Raw genomic sequence first — 18211 nt, forward strand, 5'->3', positions numbered from 1 at the left:
AGTGTGTAAAATCAATATTCATCTGAGCATCGAATTTTGCAGCTTTGAATTATACATGTTTTCCATTATGATTCTATGCTTTTTGAATGTCATCTATGGTTGCTTGATCTGTCATCATGTGATTCTTATGGAATTACACTAAAGATCATGGATTTGTGAAAAATCTACAAGGAAAGAAGCATGAACAGTTGCAATGTGCATGGCATGAGACAGGAATCATGACACACTTGTCAAACCACAAAGGGCTACTATATTATGCACTTATAAGGTATGTTTGAAATTCCAGTAAAACCCTTATTGACAGGTCTATGTCTGTTTTTTAGTTATCACTAAATCCAGAATTTTTAGGTGCAGTACCTCACACTTTTTAAGAGTTGTAAATAATTTATTCTGCAAAATAAATAAATAAATAAAAATAAACATTTCTGCAATTTTGTTGCACCTTCTTCCAGCTTGAGCACCTGATGATTACTTTTTTCCTTCTTCTGCATCATTAACACTTTCACAACAAATTCTGTTCACACTATTTTTCAGACACACTGAATGTTTGGGTTTTGAATGAAAATGTTTCTCATGCTTCATTTACATCTTTTTGTGTAGAATACTGAAAAGTTCCCACCTACCCCTAAAGCGTTTTCCAGTTGAGTACATTTCCTCTTGATTACATCATCAAGTCACACCATTCCTCCATGCATAGTGAATAACTTCTCATGCTGTTGAGGTTAGGCCCAATATTTAAATTGTTTGTCTGAAGAGAGGCAAACACAAAAGTCTAGGCATCTATTAATTGTTGGCAGTTCAAACGTATGGTGAATAATGCTACCCCTTAGCAAAATAGCAGAAAGAGATGGGAATCAACACCAGGTGCATTCAATGTGTACGCCAGGGGGCCTCATTCAGCATGTTGATGAGACTATTCTGGTAGCCCCTGTCTGACCAAGGTGCAATGAGCAACAGCTTCTGGCACACGTTGGAATAAACAGTGCCCATTTGAAGTCTCTCTGTCTGGTCTCTGAGGTCATTCTTGGATGATTGCAGTGACTAGCAGAGAAGGCTGAGAAGACCAGCCTTGTGCACAGATTTTCAACAAAGCTCACAATCTGCAGCATTGTCCACAGAACAGGTCATGGCCTCCTGGTTCTTAGCCATGTGGATGACTTGAACCAGAAACTCTGAGAGTTCTGTGGCAGGCTAGGCTGTGAGGCTCGTCCACTCTGTAAAGCAGGATAGGTGGTGATCTGTGGCATCTCTGCTGAAGGAGTAAAATGCTGTTGCATGCATAAGTGATTTGGAGCACACCGTTCATTGCACATTGTTGGACATGGGACTCTGCTGCAGATGACACTTTAATGTTCACATGTTGGCCCAATGACATCATGAATTATGTTTGCAGTGGCCACAGGATCATTGAGATTGGACCATGGATCAATGGAAACGTGTTGACTCATTGGATGAATCATGTGTTTGCCGCATCAAGTCAATGGTCGTCTCCCCAAGCGCCGTCACCCACATGAATGGCAGTTCAAAATGTGCACCATGCCACGGACGCAGGTTGCTGGGAGTAGTATTATGCAATGAAGACGTTCTACTGTGCTCACATGAGACCTGTGGGAGTAATTGATGACACACTGACAGCTGCCATCCATGCTTGATGTCTTCTCCGCCGGCGATGTCACCCTCCAGTAGGATAATAGTCCATGTCTCAAAGGCAGAACTGTGCCACTGTGGCTTGAGGAGAATGATAGTTTACTCTTGTTGATGTACTGGCCACAAAATTCACTTGACATGAATCCAATGGAAACCATATGGGACACTATCAGGTGCCATCACTGCATATGCAAATCAGCGGCCCACTATTTAAGCAAATTAAATTACTTCTGCAAGGACATCTGGTACAGCATAACTTCACAAATCTACAAATAAACTGTCAAATCCATGATATACAGAACTGGTGATGTACAGGGCTATTACAAATGATTGAAGCGATTTCATAAATTCACTGTAGCTCCATTCATTGACATATGGTCACAACACACTACAGATACGTAGAAAAACTCATAAAGTTTTGTTCGGCTGAAGCCGCACTTCAGGTTTCTGCCGCCAGAGCGCTCGAGAGCGCAGTGAGACAAAATGGCGACAGGAGCCGAGAAAGCGTATGTCGTGCTTGAAATGCACTGACATCAGTCAGTCATAACAGTGCAACGACACTTCAGGATGAAGTTCAACAAAGATCCACCAACTGCTAACTCCATTCGGCGATGGTATGCACAGTTTAAAACTTCTGGATGCCTCTGTAAGGGGAAATCAACAGGTTGGCCTGCAGTGAGCGAAGAAATGGTTGAACGCGTGCGGGCAAGTTTCACGCGTAGCCCGCGGAAGTCGGCAAATAAAGAAAGCAGGGAGCTAAACGTACCACAGCCGACGGTTTGGAAAATCTTACGGAAAAGGCTAAAGCAGAAGCCTTACCGTTTACAATTTCTACAACCCCTGACACCCGATGACAAAGTCAAACGCTTTGAATTTTCGGCGTGGTTGCAACAGCTCATGGAAGAGGATGCAATCAGTGCAAAACTTGTTTTCAGTGATGAAGCAACATTTTTTCTTAATGGTGAAGTGAACAGACACAATGTGCGAATCTGGGTGGTAGAGAATCCTCATGCATTCGTGCAGCAAATTCGTAGTTCACCAAAAGTTAACGTGTTTTGTGCAATCACACGGTTTAAAGTTTACGGCCCCTTTTTCTTCTGCAAAAAAAACGTTACAGGACACGTGTATCTGGACATGCTGGAAAATTGGCTCATGCCACAACCGGAGACCGACAGCGCCAACTTCATCTTTCAACAGGATGGTGCTCCACCGCACTTCCATCATGATGTTCGGCATTTCTTAAACAGGAGATTGGAAAACCGATGGATCGGTCGTGGTGGAGATCATGATCAGCAATTCATGTCATGGCCTCCACACTCTCCCGATTTAACCCCATGCGATTTCTTTCTGTGGGGTTATGTGAAAGATTCAGTGTTTAAACCTCCTCTACCAAGAAACGTGCCAGAACTACGAGCTCGCATCAACGATGCTTTCGAACTCATTGATGGGGACATGCTGCGGCGAGTGTGGGAGGAACTTGATTATCAGCTTGATGTCTGCCGAATGACTAAAGGGGCACATATCGAACATTTGTGAATGCCTAAAAAAACTTTTTGAGTTTTTGTATGTGTGTGCAAAGCATTGTGAAAATATCTCAAATAATAAAGTTATTGTAAAGCTGTGAAATGGCTTCAATCATTTGTAATAACCCTGTATTGCATTCCAAAGATAGCCAACAAGTTATTAAGCAGGTGGTCATAATCTTTTGGCTCATCAGTGTATATCAGTGATCTTGCAGACAGTATTTATAGTAACCTTAGATGTTTTACAGATGATGCAGTTATCTACAATGAAATACAGTCTGAATGGAACTGTAAAAATGTTCTCCCTTGATAAGATTTCGAAACAGTGCAATGATTTGCAGCTTGCTTAAATGTTCAAAAATGGAAAACTGTGCATTTCATAAAAGAAAAAACACACACAAACACACACACACACACACACACACACACAAATCCACAAATATAATATTAGTGAATGACATTTGGAATCTGTAAACTTGTACAAATACTTGGGTGCAACACTTAGGAGGGACATGAAATTGAACAATCACATAGGCTCAGTTGTGGGTAACACAGGCAGCAGATTTTCAGTTTATTGGTAGAATACTAGGGAAATGCAACCAGTCTACAAAGGAAACTGCTCACACAACACACACGTGATCCATCCTAAAATACCCCTCCAATGTGTGAAATACATACCAATTAAGACTGGCAGGGAACGTTGAACACATACAGAGAAGGGCAGCACAAATTCTCACAGGTTTGTATGACATGGGAGAGTGTCACTGAGATGCTAAAATAACTTAATTGGCAGACTCTTGAGGATAAATGGAAATTGGTGCAAGTAAGTCTACCGACAAAATTTCAATAATCAGCTTTAAATGCTGGCTCTAGGAGTATACAACAACCCTCGGCTTTAAATGCTGGCTCTAGGAGTATACAACCCCCTACCTATTGCTCCCATACAGATCATGAGGATGAGATCAGATTATTTACACCATGCAGAGAGGCATTTAAACAGTCATTTTTACCACGCTCCATACATGAATGGAACAGTAAAAAGCCTAATAACTGGCACAGTGGGACATAGGGACGTACCCACTGCCATGCACTTCACAGTGGTTTGCAGATTATAGACGTAGATGTAGAAATGCTCATACATCCCACCAAGAAAACTCATTGGGTGTCCTGTTTGGCACTTGTAAGCCTAGAAACTCATCTGGTGTCTCCTCGTCACCCTCCTCTTCTTCTATCATATGTTCGTTTCCAGAAAGAGAGGAAAGACATTTGGAAATATGTTTACTTTCTAGTGATTTATTTTTGTTGGAAAACTTTCTGTTCATGTCTTAGCTGTTGATGCAACAGATATAAGAGAAGTATCATAATGCTTTACATGAAAATATTTTGAACCTTATCAGAAAGTGAAGAAATAAACTTAACTGGTAATAGACACCAATAATTCTCACATCAGCATGAATAATAAACCAAACTAGATAAATAAAAATGAAATAACATGTGCAAGAGAAAACTGATGAAAGACAAATAAAACCTGTAAGCAAATCAACCACAAAAAAGAAAAATACAAAATATATTGTTGTGACAGTGCCACGAGATTTAAAAGTGCCGCTACGTCAGTACGCGAACACGGTGATAGAGGCGCTCTGCAGCTCGGCCGAGCGCGGGAGCGCCACCTGGCTATGAACGGCGCCGGCCGCATGTCACGGCACAGCAGTTGAGTGACAGATACGGAGTTGGTAGCATGTAACCCACTATTGTTTCTACATTTGTATATCCACCCAATTTATTACTGATTAAAGGTTATAACATATATATATTCTCATCTCTATTATTTACGCAAATAATTTTAAAACTGAAAATTCATGACAAAGCAAGCTATGTCTGTTCTAACCATGTTCACTATGCTGACTGGTTGCAGGATACTCTCAAGTGGCCACTCTGAGCAAATGCAGCTCGAGATTCAATACATGAAACATATACTGGCGATTGTAGAATGTGCAGATTATAGTGCTCTTCTGCTTGTTTAATTTCCCTTGTCTGTCTGCACTCATGATAGTGATATCCAAAATGAATGCTGCATAACATTTTTAAACAGTTTAGCAATTGTGGTATTTAGGGAAACAGGTCTTTTGTAAGGCACAGCATTTGCAACATCTTAACCCTTAACAGTAGTCACTTGGTCATGTAATATGAGGTGTGATTGGAAAGTTTTAAGACTGGGTTTGTAATTGTACAATGGTTGTACTTACAGTATACTGTGATGCATCTCCTTCAAAATAGTCCCCTTATGACTGAACACACCAACTCCAATGATGTTTCCACTTTTGGAAACATTCCTAGACATTTTTTTTCCTGAAGTGTGTTAAGGACGGTCTCTGTATTTGCCTGGATGTCTTCAGTCAAGTCAAATTGCTTCCCTTTCAGTGAAAATTTCAGTTTAGGAAACAGGTAGAAGTCTGCAGGGGCCAAATCAGGGGAATATGGCGGTTGTGGAAGCACAGGAATTTTGAATTTGGTCAAAAATTCAATGATGGAGGAGGCAGGATGAGCCAGAGCATTGTCATGGTGTAGCACCCAACTCCTGTCTTTCCACAATGCAGGTCTTTCCTTCTGCACCTTTTTGCACAAATTCTCAAGGACACATTTGTAGTATTCCTGGTTAACTGTCTGTCCCCCAGGGGTAAATTCATGGTACAAAGTACTGGTAGAATTGAAAAAAATCACCAACATTGTTTTCACCTTCAACCGACTTTGCCATGCTTTTTTTGGTCGTGGTGAACCTGGAGTCTTCCATTGCGAAGACTGCACTTTGGTTTGAGGGTCATATCCATATACCAATGGTTCACCACCTGCAATTACCCTATTTAACAAATCTGGGTCTTTTTAGACCAATTAATCAGTTCTTGGCACACTTGGAGTCGGTATTGACTCTGGTCACTTGATAACACTTTTGGAATGAATTTTGTGGACACTGGATGCAGGTTCAGACCTTCAGTTAAAATTGACTGAACTGCATAGAAGCTTAAATTAATCTCATCATCCATCTCCCTAATTGTAAGCCTATGATCAGAACACACTAAGTCATGAACATTCACAACATTTTCATTCATTTTTGAGGTGGAAGGATGGCCGGACTGTGGTTCATCTTCAAGTGATTCGCAGCCATTTTTAAATCTGTTGAACCAGACAAAAACATTTGACTGGCTGATAGAATTATCTCCAAAACCTGTTTTTAATAGTTTGTAAGTCTCAGAAGCTGATTTCTCAGTTTTAAAACAAAATTTCACACAAACTCGTTGCTCCATTTTTATGTCCATTTTTACACAGACAGAATCCGGCAACACACCCTAACAGACCCATGCTCAACCAGCTGCCACAATGAACTGAATAAAGGAAACACAGTTTCCTGTCAGAGGGTGTTCAAGGACAAGGCAATGCCTCACTCCCCACCCTCCGTGTACCTGCCCACCAAACTAATAAGCAGTAGTGGATCCATTCTTAAAACTTTCCAGTCAAACCTCATACAGGGTGTCCCAGAAATGTTGTGATCAACCTCAAGGGGTTATAGAAGGTGTCTTGAGGAACAAACTGAGGATAGGAACCTTTGTCCAGAAACGTCATCCAACAATGCTACATAATGTTAAAATTATAGGCACTAGTGCCAGCCACTAGGCCATCCCTTTGGCAGCTAATGTGACTTTGATCATGACTGACTGCCACGATCACCAGTGGAGAAGACGGAGCTAGCTGATGTATTAACAGGCCTCATCTGCAGTTTATTGATCTCCTATATACTGAAAAACATTGGAGATTTTAGAGAGTTCCAAGAGAAAAATAAACTGCAGATGGAACCTGTGCTCAAAACCATCATCCGTCAGAGCAACAGAGTACTACATATGTAGGAGAGACAGTCTTTCGATAGAGCAGCTAGCTTCACCTTCTCCACTGGTGATCGTGGCAATCAGTCATGATCACTGGATAACAAATAACATAGTGAGACATTCCAGCTGTGGTCAATCAGTGTACAAAGTCAGGTTTGCTGCTGAATTACTGGCCTGGTGGCAGGCATTGGCACCTATAACTTCAACACTCTGTAGAATCATCACTTGATGCTTCTGGACACGGTGTTCTGTCCTGGATTTGTTCCTCAAGACACCCTCTATAACCCCTCAAAGTTTGTCACAACATTTCTGGGACACCCAGTCTAAGGCCCTAGTTTTCATTTAGATATTATGTTGTACATGAACTATGTCATATATGACTTCATATGCGGAGTAGTAATCTGATTTATATGCCATGTCAAATATGATAAATCATATCCGTATATGCTTGAAAATAAGATACATGTTGAAATCAGCTGATTGCACAATTAATAAAGAATACTACAGCCTACTATGGACCATGTTCTCCTTCACAAAATTCACAAGAGCTGACTCCACATGTCACATGCAGTTTGTGAATAAATGTTCAGACTGCTAAGTCTACAACATATATCATCACAACTCCCTATAAAAACTTTATAGGTCCTCTAAGTTTCATATGCAAAATAATTCAAGTCCTCTCATGAACTGGGCTCATGAAATAATCCAAGTACCAATACTTGCACTATGTGGCCACTTGCTACCCAGAAAGCATGTTAAACACAAACTTCATAATCTCATATACTGAAGACAGAACTCCTGACTGTTCCAAAGCCTAAACACCCTGTTCGTAACTTTGTGTTCTGCAGATCGAGCTCACTTCCTTCTCAAATTCTGTTAGCTTGCTTGCATTGGCTACCACTGTGGTCTCTTCCTTAACATGCTGCTCCATCCTGGTGACTCACATTACATTTCAATTTAATAACACAGATTTACTGAAATGCAGATAAGGAAATTGTTTCTCATAAATTATTTATTGCTAGCCTAATGTAGTCTCTGATAGTGATTCAGAATCCCCACCCAGCCTGAGTATTGATATGGAGGACAGGTCAGAGATACTCGGGCTTCATGCCTGAGCCGCAGCTTGCTCCTGTGAGTGGCACCGCTGCAGCTGCAAACATATGTATGTCTACATCTACATGACTACTCTGCAATTCACACTTAAGTTCATCAAACCACTTTCCCACTATTGCTCTAATGTTCCACCCTCAAACAGAGCACAGGGAAAACAATTACTTAAATTTCTTTGTAAGCCCATTTCTCTTATTTTATTATGATTATCATTTCCTCCTATGTAGGTGGGCATCAACAAACTATTTTTTTTCTTTTGGAGGCGAAAGTAGGTAATTGAAATTTCTTGAAAAGATCTCCCCAAATAAAAAAATGCCTTTGTTTCAATGATTGCCACCCCAACTCAAGTATCATATCCATGACACTCTCTCCCCCAATTTCACAACAGTACAAACAACTGCCCATCTTTGAATGTTTTCAGTGTCCTCCATTAAACACACCAGGTAAGGATCTGCTACCATACAGCAATACTTTAGCAGAGGATAGAGAAACATAGTGTAGCCAGTCTCTTTAAGGGATCTCTTGCACCTTCTAAGTGTCCTCTCAATAAAAAGCTGTCTTAGATTCACCTTCCCCACAACATTATCTACATCATTGTTTCATTTAAGTTTGTAAATGTTATTCCTAAGTATTTAGTTGTATTGATAGGCTTCATATCTGTGTCATTATCATGTGCCCAAAATTTAATGGACTCATTTTAGAACTCATGTAGATGACGTCCACTTTCCAATATTTAGAACCAACTGCCACTTTTCACATCATACAGATAGATATCTTATCTAAATCATTTTGCAGTTGATTGGTTTTGATCTTCTGATGGCTTCATTAGACAGTAAATCCCAGCATCATCTGCAAACAATGTAAAAGGGCTGCTTAGATTGTCTCCTAAGTCTTTTATATAGATTAGGAACAACAGATGGCCTGTAACACTTCCCTGGGGAAACACCAGATATCACTTCCATTTTACTCAATGACTATCATCAATTACTATGAACTGTGACCTTTCTGACAGCAAATCATGAACCCGGTCACACAATTGGGATGATACTACAAGGGCATGCAATTTTATTAGAAAGTGCTTGTGAGTAATGGTACAAAATTCTTCTGAGAGTTCATAAATACTATATAAATTTGAGATCTCCTATTGATAGCACTCATTACTTCATGATAAAAAAAGAGCTAGTTGTGTTGCACAAGAGCTGTGTTTCCTGAATATGTGCTACGTTTCACCAGAGTGTTTTCTTCAAGGTAATTCATAATGTTCGTCCATATGTTCCAAAATTCTACTGAAATTCAACGTTGGTGATGTGGGTCTGTAATTCAGCGAATTACACTTATTCCCTGTTTTGAGTACTGGTGTGACCTGTGCAACATTCCAGTCTTTAGATATGGATCTTTCATCAAGCAAGCAGTTTTAAATGACTGCTAGGTATGGAGCTATATGTCAGCATATTCTGAGGGGGATCTAACTGGTATACAATCTGGACAGGAAGACTTGTCTTTATTAAGTGATTCAAGTAGCTTCACTGCACAGAGAAAATCTACTCTTAAGTTACTCATATTAGCAGCAGTTGTTGATCTGACTTCAGGAATATTTACTTCATCAGTTTTGGTGAATAGCATCTCCAGATTGTCTTTTTTTCACAATTTCGGGGAAAAATATTTTTTTGAAGGAAATTTTGGGGAAACTGAAAACTTGGAGACATTTTTGGGGAAAAAAATTCTGGTACCAGGGAAATTTGAAAAGTATTTTACTTACCTAGTCATACTACTAATGCCACTCTGATATTTTAGTTCAAACAACACATTTATTTTTCTAGCTGTTCACTTGATGTCTGTCTCTCTTCAATGCAATCGACACATCTTGCTTTTATGGAAGATGTCAGACTTACCACAGTGATACCTCTCTGTAACATATCTATGATGTGTACATGTCCAGTTTTGACCATTTAGGACGTCTATTGACCTTTGCGGTCATATCGAGTCCTGAGAAGATGCCATATTTTATTTCGTCATTTTAGGTGAAACTTGTATTGATAGGTTTTATATAATAATGTATTCCTATGAATATATACTGCTTCAAATATTTATGATCTCTCAAATGCACTTCTGTATTGCTATGAATTGTTATAATTAGATGTAAGGTAATGACAGATATGCGGTTAACAGTGTTCAGGAGGTGTAAGTGACAAACAGTCATGGATTCTGCGTGTTCACAGCAACAGTGGTTTTGAGCTGTGAAGTGAAATGTTGCTGGTCCACTAATAGTAAATCAGTAGAATAATGGAAAAAAAGCATAAAGACAGCAAATGTATCATCTGAGTCAGGGGTCAGTCCACCGACATGAGTGCGCTGGAAAATACATTGCCCTGACACATGCCAATCAGTCTTTGCTGATGCACTGAAGCCTTAGATTTCCACTATTGATTAGTGCAGAGTGTTGAACCATTCCTGTATCAATTTTGATTCAAACTGCTTGCAGGACTGTTTGTGTACACTTATGACAATTTTTCCCATAATGTGGACTTTGATTTTGGCTAGCTTTTTACTTTGTGATGTCTGTCATCACCAACATCAGGATCCACCCATCGTTTCACCATTCTTACCAACTGTCTGAGTGGTCATAAAGTATGTTCTTCCTATGCAGAATAAAATAAAATACCTGAGACATAAGTAATCTGAACATTTCCAACATTAAGTAATGATGTTGAATTTAAGAAAAATGTGGCCAAGTATTGCATGCTCTGGTGTGTGCATTCAAATTTTGTGGGTTTGTTTTTGAGGAAATTTCATCTCCATAAACTTAACAACAATTTGTCGCTGAGTAATTCACTACAAGTTTTAATAAAACCATTCTTTAGCACATGCAATGTAAAATCATCATCAGTATTCTCTCAGAACACATTTCCTTATTTTCTCTGCAGGAAGAAATTTCAAGGATTTACTGCTAGCTCTGAGTAACACATAATACCACAAAACAGTGTTCAAGTCAGTGATCTCAGTAATTTCTGCTTGTAGACTTTTTCGTTCTATATAACTTGTATGACGAGCAACATCATGGTTGAAGTTTAATGCTTGCCACTGATGTGTCAGATTGTGGCATTTGTGCCATGCTGTCCCACAAATATACCAAAGGCATCGAACAGCCCATTGCATTTGCATATAAAACATTAAATGCGGTGCACAGAACTTATTCACAAATAGACAAAGAAGCTCTGGCTATCATATACAGCATCAGGTAGTTTCACTTACATCTCTCTGGTATTAAGTGTCAACTGATCATCAGTCACAGAGCCCTCATTTCATTGTTCAGTCCCCATTCAAAACTTCCTGATAAGATCACACAGCAGTTGCAATAGTTGGAGTTGTTCCTACACCTAAATGATCCATTATCAGCCATCATACAGTACTCAAACATTGACACATTTTTCTGCTTGCTGTATAGCCCAGAAGCAGAATTTAACAGGCACTGTGTTTTGCCTTAAACATAAATCAGCAACACATCCTCAGTGAATTCCTGACTATGGTGTGTGAAGTAGCAGCAGAAACAGGCCATTATCTGTTACTCCATAGGGGATTATCTGGTATGTGGTATGGTTGTCTAGAGTGTCTGTCTACGGGCACTGACCTGGAATGGCACACCTACTTTTCATTGCGGCACAGGCTGTACATCACTGATGGTGTCATTTCGTTAAATACGAATGATTCCAAAAGATGGTTGCTAGTTCTTTGCACACTCTGCCCCAGCGTACCAAAACTCCTCCACACTGCACATTGGGGAATGAGCAGAATGAAGGCAATAGTGCGCCATCATGTGTATTGCCCTGGTGTTGACACCGCCATAGAAAACACTGTCTGGAAGTGCAGACCTGTACCCAAAATCAGTCAGCCTCAGCACAGTGTTTCAATTCTTGGGCATATGCTGACCGCTCCTGACAAAGAGTGCATGTTGATTTCATCAGACCATTCCAAGGAGCAATGTGGTTGCTAGTTGTTGACGCCCTCCCTAACTTTCCATATGTGGCATGGATGGATACCATCACCACAGAAGCTACCACTCATGCCCTCTCATCTCATATTTGCAACAGTCAGGGTGCTTTCCACTCTGGTTTCTGTCGTATCGGCCGCTGCACAGCAGCCGTCAACTCAGCGCGGCGTGTTGCAACATGTGCGGCACACAGCGAGTACCGCTGGCGCCACACACGATGTCAACAACTGGTGCAAGTGAACGCGTCATCGCAGGGTTAGGGGCAGCGTACACACCACTATCGATACGGATTACCCTGGCGGCGCTGCCCTTGCCATCAGAGTGAGCAACCGTGTAAGGGTGCCATCTACCAACACTCTGATTGGCTGGACCTGCAGATTGAAGCGAGCTCCCTGAGCCCGTTTAACTTGTTCAATCTTCACCGATGACTGTGTTACTACCCGGCTGCTGGATGTGCGACAACCGAATCACACTGTGGCCTCCCTGGCTGGAAACTTGCGACGCGTCAGTATCGACTGGCTGGCAGTGGTTTGGACTTGTATTCTCTACTAGTGACTCTGATTTCTCCTTGGCACTACAGCCAGTGAAGTGTTGTGTAGTCGAACTTAAGTTTTGTTTTGAGTGACAGAAGGTCAAATAAATTTGGTTATCATGGAATATTTGTTGTGTTATAGTGCGGACATAACCCAACAGTTTCTGACAATGGCTCTCAGTTCATGGCACTGCATTTCAGGATTTTTATGAACACAATGGCATTGAGCACCTGACCACTGGCCCTTTCTACCCACCATCCAATTTGGAAGCCAAGCAGATGATCAGAACCATCAAAATTCAGATGCATGAGTTAGTGACAGCTCACTCTGAAGAAGCACTTGACAATTTATTCACTATCTACCACCCCCGTAAATGGACATAGCCTGACCAAAATTTCACATGAGCACAAACCCTGCCCCCTTTCAATCTGCTGTGCCCAACTGTGGGGGCTCCCATGTCTGGGCTCATACTTTTGGCTAGGACCCCTGGTGGACCCAAGGCATCATATCTGCAATAGGGGGCAGCAAATGTTTGAGGTTGCAGTTGGCCAGGAGCATCTAGGCAGGCATTGAAATCAATTCTGGCCACAATAGGACGTACACCCTCTCCCCCTCCTTCAGTTGTCGACAGTGCAAGATCTATGCAACCATCGCTGGGACAAGCCTGTCCAGCGGCCTGCTTGCTACCATTACAACTGCTGCCCTTGTGTTAGGCATCAACAGAGTGTTGACAATGACTATCAATGGGATCTACTTTGAGCCACTACCAGCTCCCACCAGCACCATTGACCCCCTTGCCACACTACTGATGGAGGACGAGTGTTTTTGGATTGCAGTGCCCTGGAGGCCAAATTCTTGTCCCCATCACCACCATGGCCAGCATCCACTCCCCAAAAGGCAAGACACCCATTCCCTAGAAGGCAGGACCAAGCTATGCCCCAGAACCCATTGATTGACTGTGACTCCCATAGGCAGTGCTGATAAATGGCCCAGCTGATCACCTTTCTGGTGGGGATTCCAGCACCTCTCTTCTCCCTTCCTCAACAAAGTCAGTGCTGGCTGGCTGCGACCAATAATGTAAAAAACACTAACTTGTTCCATTTCATAGCAACTGTAATGACATTGGGGTCAAAGGAATGCATGATAAAATAAAATACGATCAACCAAGTGAAGGCCTAGCTCCTAATTAGGCAAATAGCTTGGATTTACTTCTCTACAACTTATCTTCCTAGTCAAAATAGGTTTATTTTCTTATTTTCATATGACAAATTAATTATTTGTGTGCCATAAATGTATCAGCATACAAAACGTTTGTCTAATACATACACATTTCCTTTCAGTGGTATGTATGTCAGGGAACATGACAATGTTACTATTCTTTATGCTGATGTTGTCAATTATGCTTCACTGACAGTATCATTACCAGTAACAAAACTGGTAGAAACATTGAATGAACTTTTTGGGAAATTTGATGAAGCTTCAGAGGTAAGTATAAACAAAGTATGATGTAAAAGTTTTTGTGCATTTAATTATGTAATAAAATCTGGACAAAATTTTCTTTTATTGTGGCATTGTGTAAAAAAAACTTTCAGTCTTATTGCTTTATGAATATAATTAGGAATAAATCACATTACTTTATTTGAGAATAATGTGTGCCCATATAATGAACATAATGAATACTGAATTGAGAGCAGTGTTTCACAGGAAAAGAACGTCCTAAGAATAAAGTTCCTGGGTGATTGCTACTACTGTGTGTCTGGTGTGCCAAATCCCAATCCTCATCATGCAAAAAACTGTGTAGAACTTGGACTGGAAATGATTGCAATCATTAAAGAAGTCCGGTGAGTGTACAAACTTGCATCTTCAAAGATATAGTATTACTTTTTGTTGTGCTATTACACATATGTAGAAGATTTATTTATGCGGTGGCAGTTGTCATATTTTATGGAGAAACTGTACCTCGATCAATCAAAATTTTAGGGTTTTTATTTATTATTTTAATTGTATACAGCAGCATCATGGCACAAAAGAGGGATGTTATTGCACTCATAAGTTGCATTACTACAGTACTGGATTATATTTGTTCAAGCCTTAATAACCTCATATCGAGTATTAACTTATCATTCCTGATCGCAGACTAATCTTCTGCACAAATTAAAGTTTTGAACTGAGAACTAATGTGTTAGAGTAGTTCATCTATACAACAGAAAAAGTAGTGAAAGCAACCAAAGAACCGGTTTATTGATCACTTCCCACATATTTTAAAAAGTGGTATTTTGTTTCGTAATTTTGAAAATATAAACTTTCACAAATATTTTGTTTGTATTACTAGACCATCGAATAAATCTGGATACATAACTAGTCTATCATCTGCATAAAATGATTTAAAGTGAATTTCATTGTTGTCTGCACTACTTAAGATTCTTAGCAGTGCTCACAGTCTCTTATTTATAAAACTCAAAACTTTATTACCTTCATTTAGTAATGTATATGGTCTTACTTGTTTTCTTTTGTTTTCTGTAGGAAGAATGGTTGTACAGTACAGACATTTTAAACATGAAAACTGCTACAGACAACCCAGTAACAAGTTCACCACACAGTCCTCCTACTGCAATACTTAGATTTATATTCTGTCATGAATTTAAGTGATACCAACAGAATAAATTAAAACTTATTAGACCTACTTGGTCTAAACCTCTAAGCTCCCTAATTAAGCCTCAGCTTAAGTAGGAAGAAGAAAGAGTGTTTAAAGTCAAGCACTGCATCAAGATTGAAGTTATTAAAGTAGAGGACTACCCTCAATTGGATGGAGGAGGAGCAAGACATCAGCTACGTATTTGTTGAGGGTACCATCCTAGCATTTATCTGAAGTAATTTGCGGGACCCTCCAAAAAACAGATCCATGATGGTAGGATGAAGCTAGGTCCAAATCATTTTGAATGAAAGCCCAGTGTCTTAACCATTGCAGCAGCTTGCTTTGTAAAAGTCAGAAGACTGGGCAAATAATATATCTATTTTAGCAACTATCAATACAACTTCACTAATGTAGAATTTGTATCAGTCTCTGATTACAAGAATTTTTAACATTTTATTTGATAACTAGTTTTGGTCAATTATGATCATCTTCAGATTGGTCAGTCAGAAGACTGATCTGATGCCTAAATTGGGCATAGGCAATAATATTGTCTCACTTCCCTCACAGCTTCTGTGTAGCTTTCATGTCCTTCAACACGACATAATTCTGAGGGATAATTTTTTAATCTAGAAACCTTGTTTTAGCTTAGGTATTTCAGTACTCTGTCAAATTCTTTTTGCATGTCATACATCTCATCTCATCGTCTTCTACTCCCCCTTCTCTTTCTATGATATTGCCTTAAAGTTTAAATCTTCACACTAGTGGTAATGCAGAGACTGGTGAGATTGATGACAATTTAGATTTCTCTACATCACTTAAGGCAAATGGCAAGACAGTGTCTTTGAAACTGGCATACTTGCTTTACTGCCTCAGTCTTGTTCATTTCAGGCTTGAGCTCCATCTCTAATGACGTGGGAGTCAATGGGACTTTAAGCTGTAATCAACCTCCCTTTTTTCTTACAGTTACCCATTCTCTACAATGGAACTGCATTCTCTCTTGTAATAACAAAATACAGTACAATATATTACAACATCCCAAAGAACTCCTAAAAGAAATTCTTCTCCAGTTTGATTCAGATTGTACTGTAGAACGCAAAAAGAGGGAAGTGAATTTGGAATAAGTAAGTCCTAGAACACCAAATAGGATGTTTACATCAATTAATGTTGACAATTATGTGATGGAGCATCAGTGCTACAACACATTTGCTAGAGATAACACGAATCATCTCTAATGGCTAAAATAAATATAAATAAATAAATAAAAATGAAAACAAATAAAAAAAGATTATGCTCGCCCTCCCCACGGCTACTGAAAGACTCATTTAATTTGTGTTATCTGATATAAGCAGACTTTTCCAATCATTCACTGCAATTATATTTGTTCATGCAGCATGCAACTTTGAAATAATACTTATCTGCTCAGACATTACATCAAGAACCCTCTATTGTAGAAAGAAAGTAAAAATAAACTGGCACACTGTAATGAATGTCTGGATCACTTGCCAAAAGACCGTAACAGAAGTCTACATTTCATTTACTTGTTTTGCGCTGAAAGAACATTTAAAGCTACTTGGCGCTGTACACTGTACTCTTGGGTTTTTCACACTTCCCATGAAAACCACAGTTACTCTTACCGCTTTCTCTCCTTGACTTAATATGTTTGGGAAGCCAGTTTTTGGTGCATTTACACCTGGACATGTAAGCCAAATTTATGAGGCACAATAAACTGTGAGATGCAATCGTGGAAACGTTAAGATAGTCATTCTTCTTCTTGTTTCTCACTCTCTCAGCTTTTTTTTCAGTTTTTCAGTTTTCCAGTACTGTTTTGTTATCTTTTCTTTTTTTGGTTTGTCTCTTGGAATCCTTACTGTCCTTTCAGCTTACAATTTCTGTAAATAAAGTAAAATGACGTAAATGAAATAAAATGAATTCCAATGCCAGTGTTTTAAAAATTAGTTGTATACAATTAATAATTGTTGGAAATGCAGCTATAACATATAATAAAATAGAATATAATGTATAAAGCATTTGACATAACCTCCTCATTGATGATCTCAGATTTTACGAATGAAAAGTTTATTTTGGTGGCAAAAGCAGTATTCTTAGACAGAATAAGACTTAAAAGAAAACACGTTGGAATGGTTCACTAAACTTGTAAGACATGCTCAAAGTAAATACTATTTATGTTAGAATATAACTGAAATATGTGGAAAATATACAATATTCAGTAAATTCAGTGCCAGACCAAGACTCAAACTTGGGACTTTTGCCTTCTGCAGGCAAGTGCTCTACCAATTGAGCTGCCCAAACATGACTCATGACCCACCCTCACAGCTTCAATTCTGCCAGTACCTCATCTCCTATCTTCCAAACTTCACAGAAGCTCTCCTGTGAACCTTGCAGAACTAGCACTCCTGGAAGAAAGGACATAGCTTAGCCACAGTCTGGGGGATGTTTCCAGAATGAAATTTTTTGCACTTGCCTGTCAAAGGCAAAGGTCCTGAGTTCAAGTCTCAGTTTAGCACACAGTTTTAATGTGCCAGGAGGTTTCATATCAGTGTGCACTCCGATGCAGAGTGAAAATTTTATTCTGGAATATAAAGCTGTATTGTTGATACGAAATAAGCAATCACTTGTTTGATGCAGTAGGGTATATTATAATATTATATCATGTTCTAAACACATTCTAGGAAGTCCAAAATTACTAAAAACAAACAGAAATTAACTTTATTACTCAAAGATATCCTGACCCTGTGATAAACAGCTTTCTTTGAGCAGCTGCTGTCATCTGCTGGGAATATGTAGAAACAAAAACCATTGATGCTCAGAAACCACAGGATTTGGACACATGCTACAATTAGGCACAGTGAGTTTAGCTTATTCCCTGAACTAGAAAA

At 39.5% G+C, this 18211-nt stretch overlaps 1 protein-coding gene across 1 annotated transcript in view; it reads left to right on the forward strand.

Moving 5' to 3' along the window:
* Positions 1 to 18211, forward strand: part of LOC124613534 (adenylate cyclase type 2-like) — a 283418-nt gene that overhangs the window by 145971 nt on the left and 119236 nt on the right. Inside the window, exons 6-7 of the mRNA XM_047142245.1 lie at positions 14020 to 14164; positions 14384 to 14520. Of these exons, the coding sequence (XP_046998201.1) occupies positions 14020 to 14164; positions 14384 to 14520 (282 nt within the window). The remainder of the gene's footprint in view (positions 1 to 14019; positions 14165 to 14383; positions 14521 to 18211) is intronic.

Source organism: Schistocerca americana, chromosome 4 (genome assembly GCF_021461395.2).
Source record: "Schistocerca americana isolate TAMUIC-IGC-003095 chromosome 4, iqSchAmer2.1, whole genome shotgun sequence".
Classification (NCBI taxonomy): domain Eukaryota; kingdom Metazoa; phylum Arthropoda; class Insecta; order Orthoptera; family Acrididae; genus Schistocerca; species Schistocerca americana.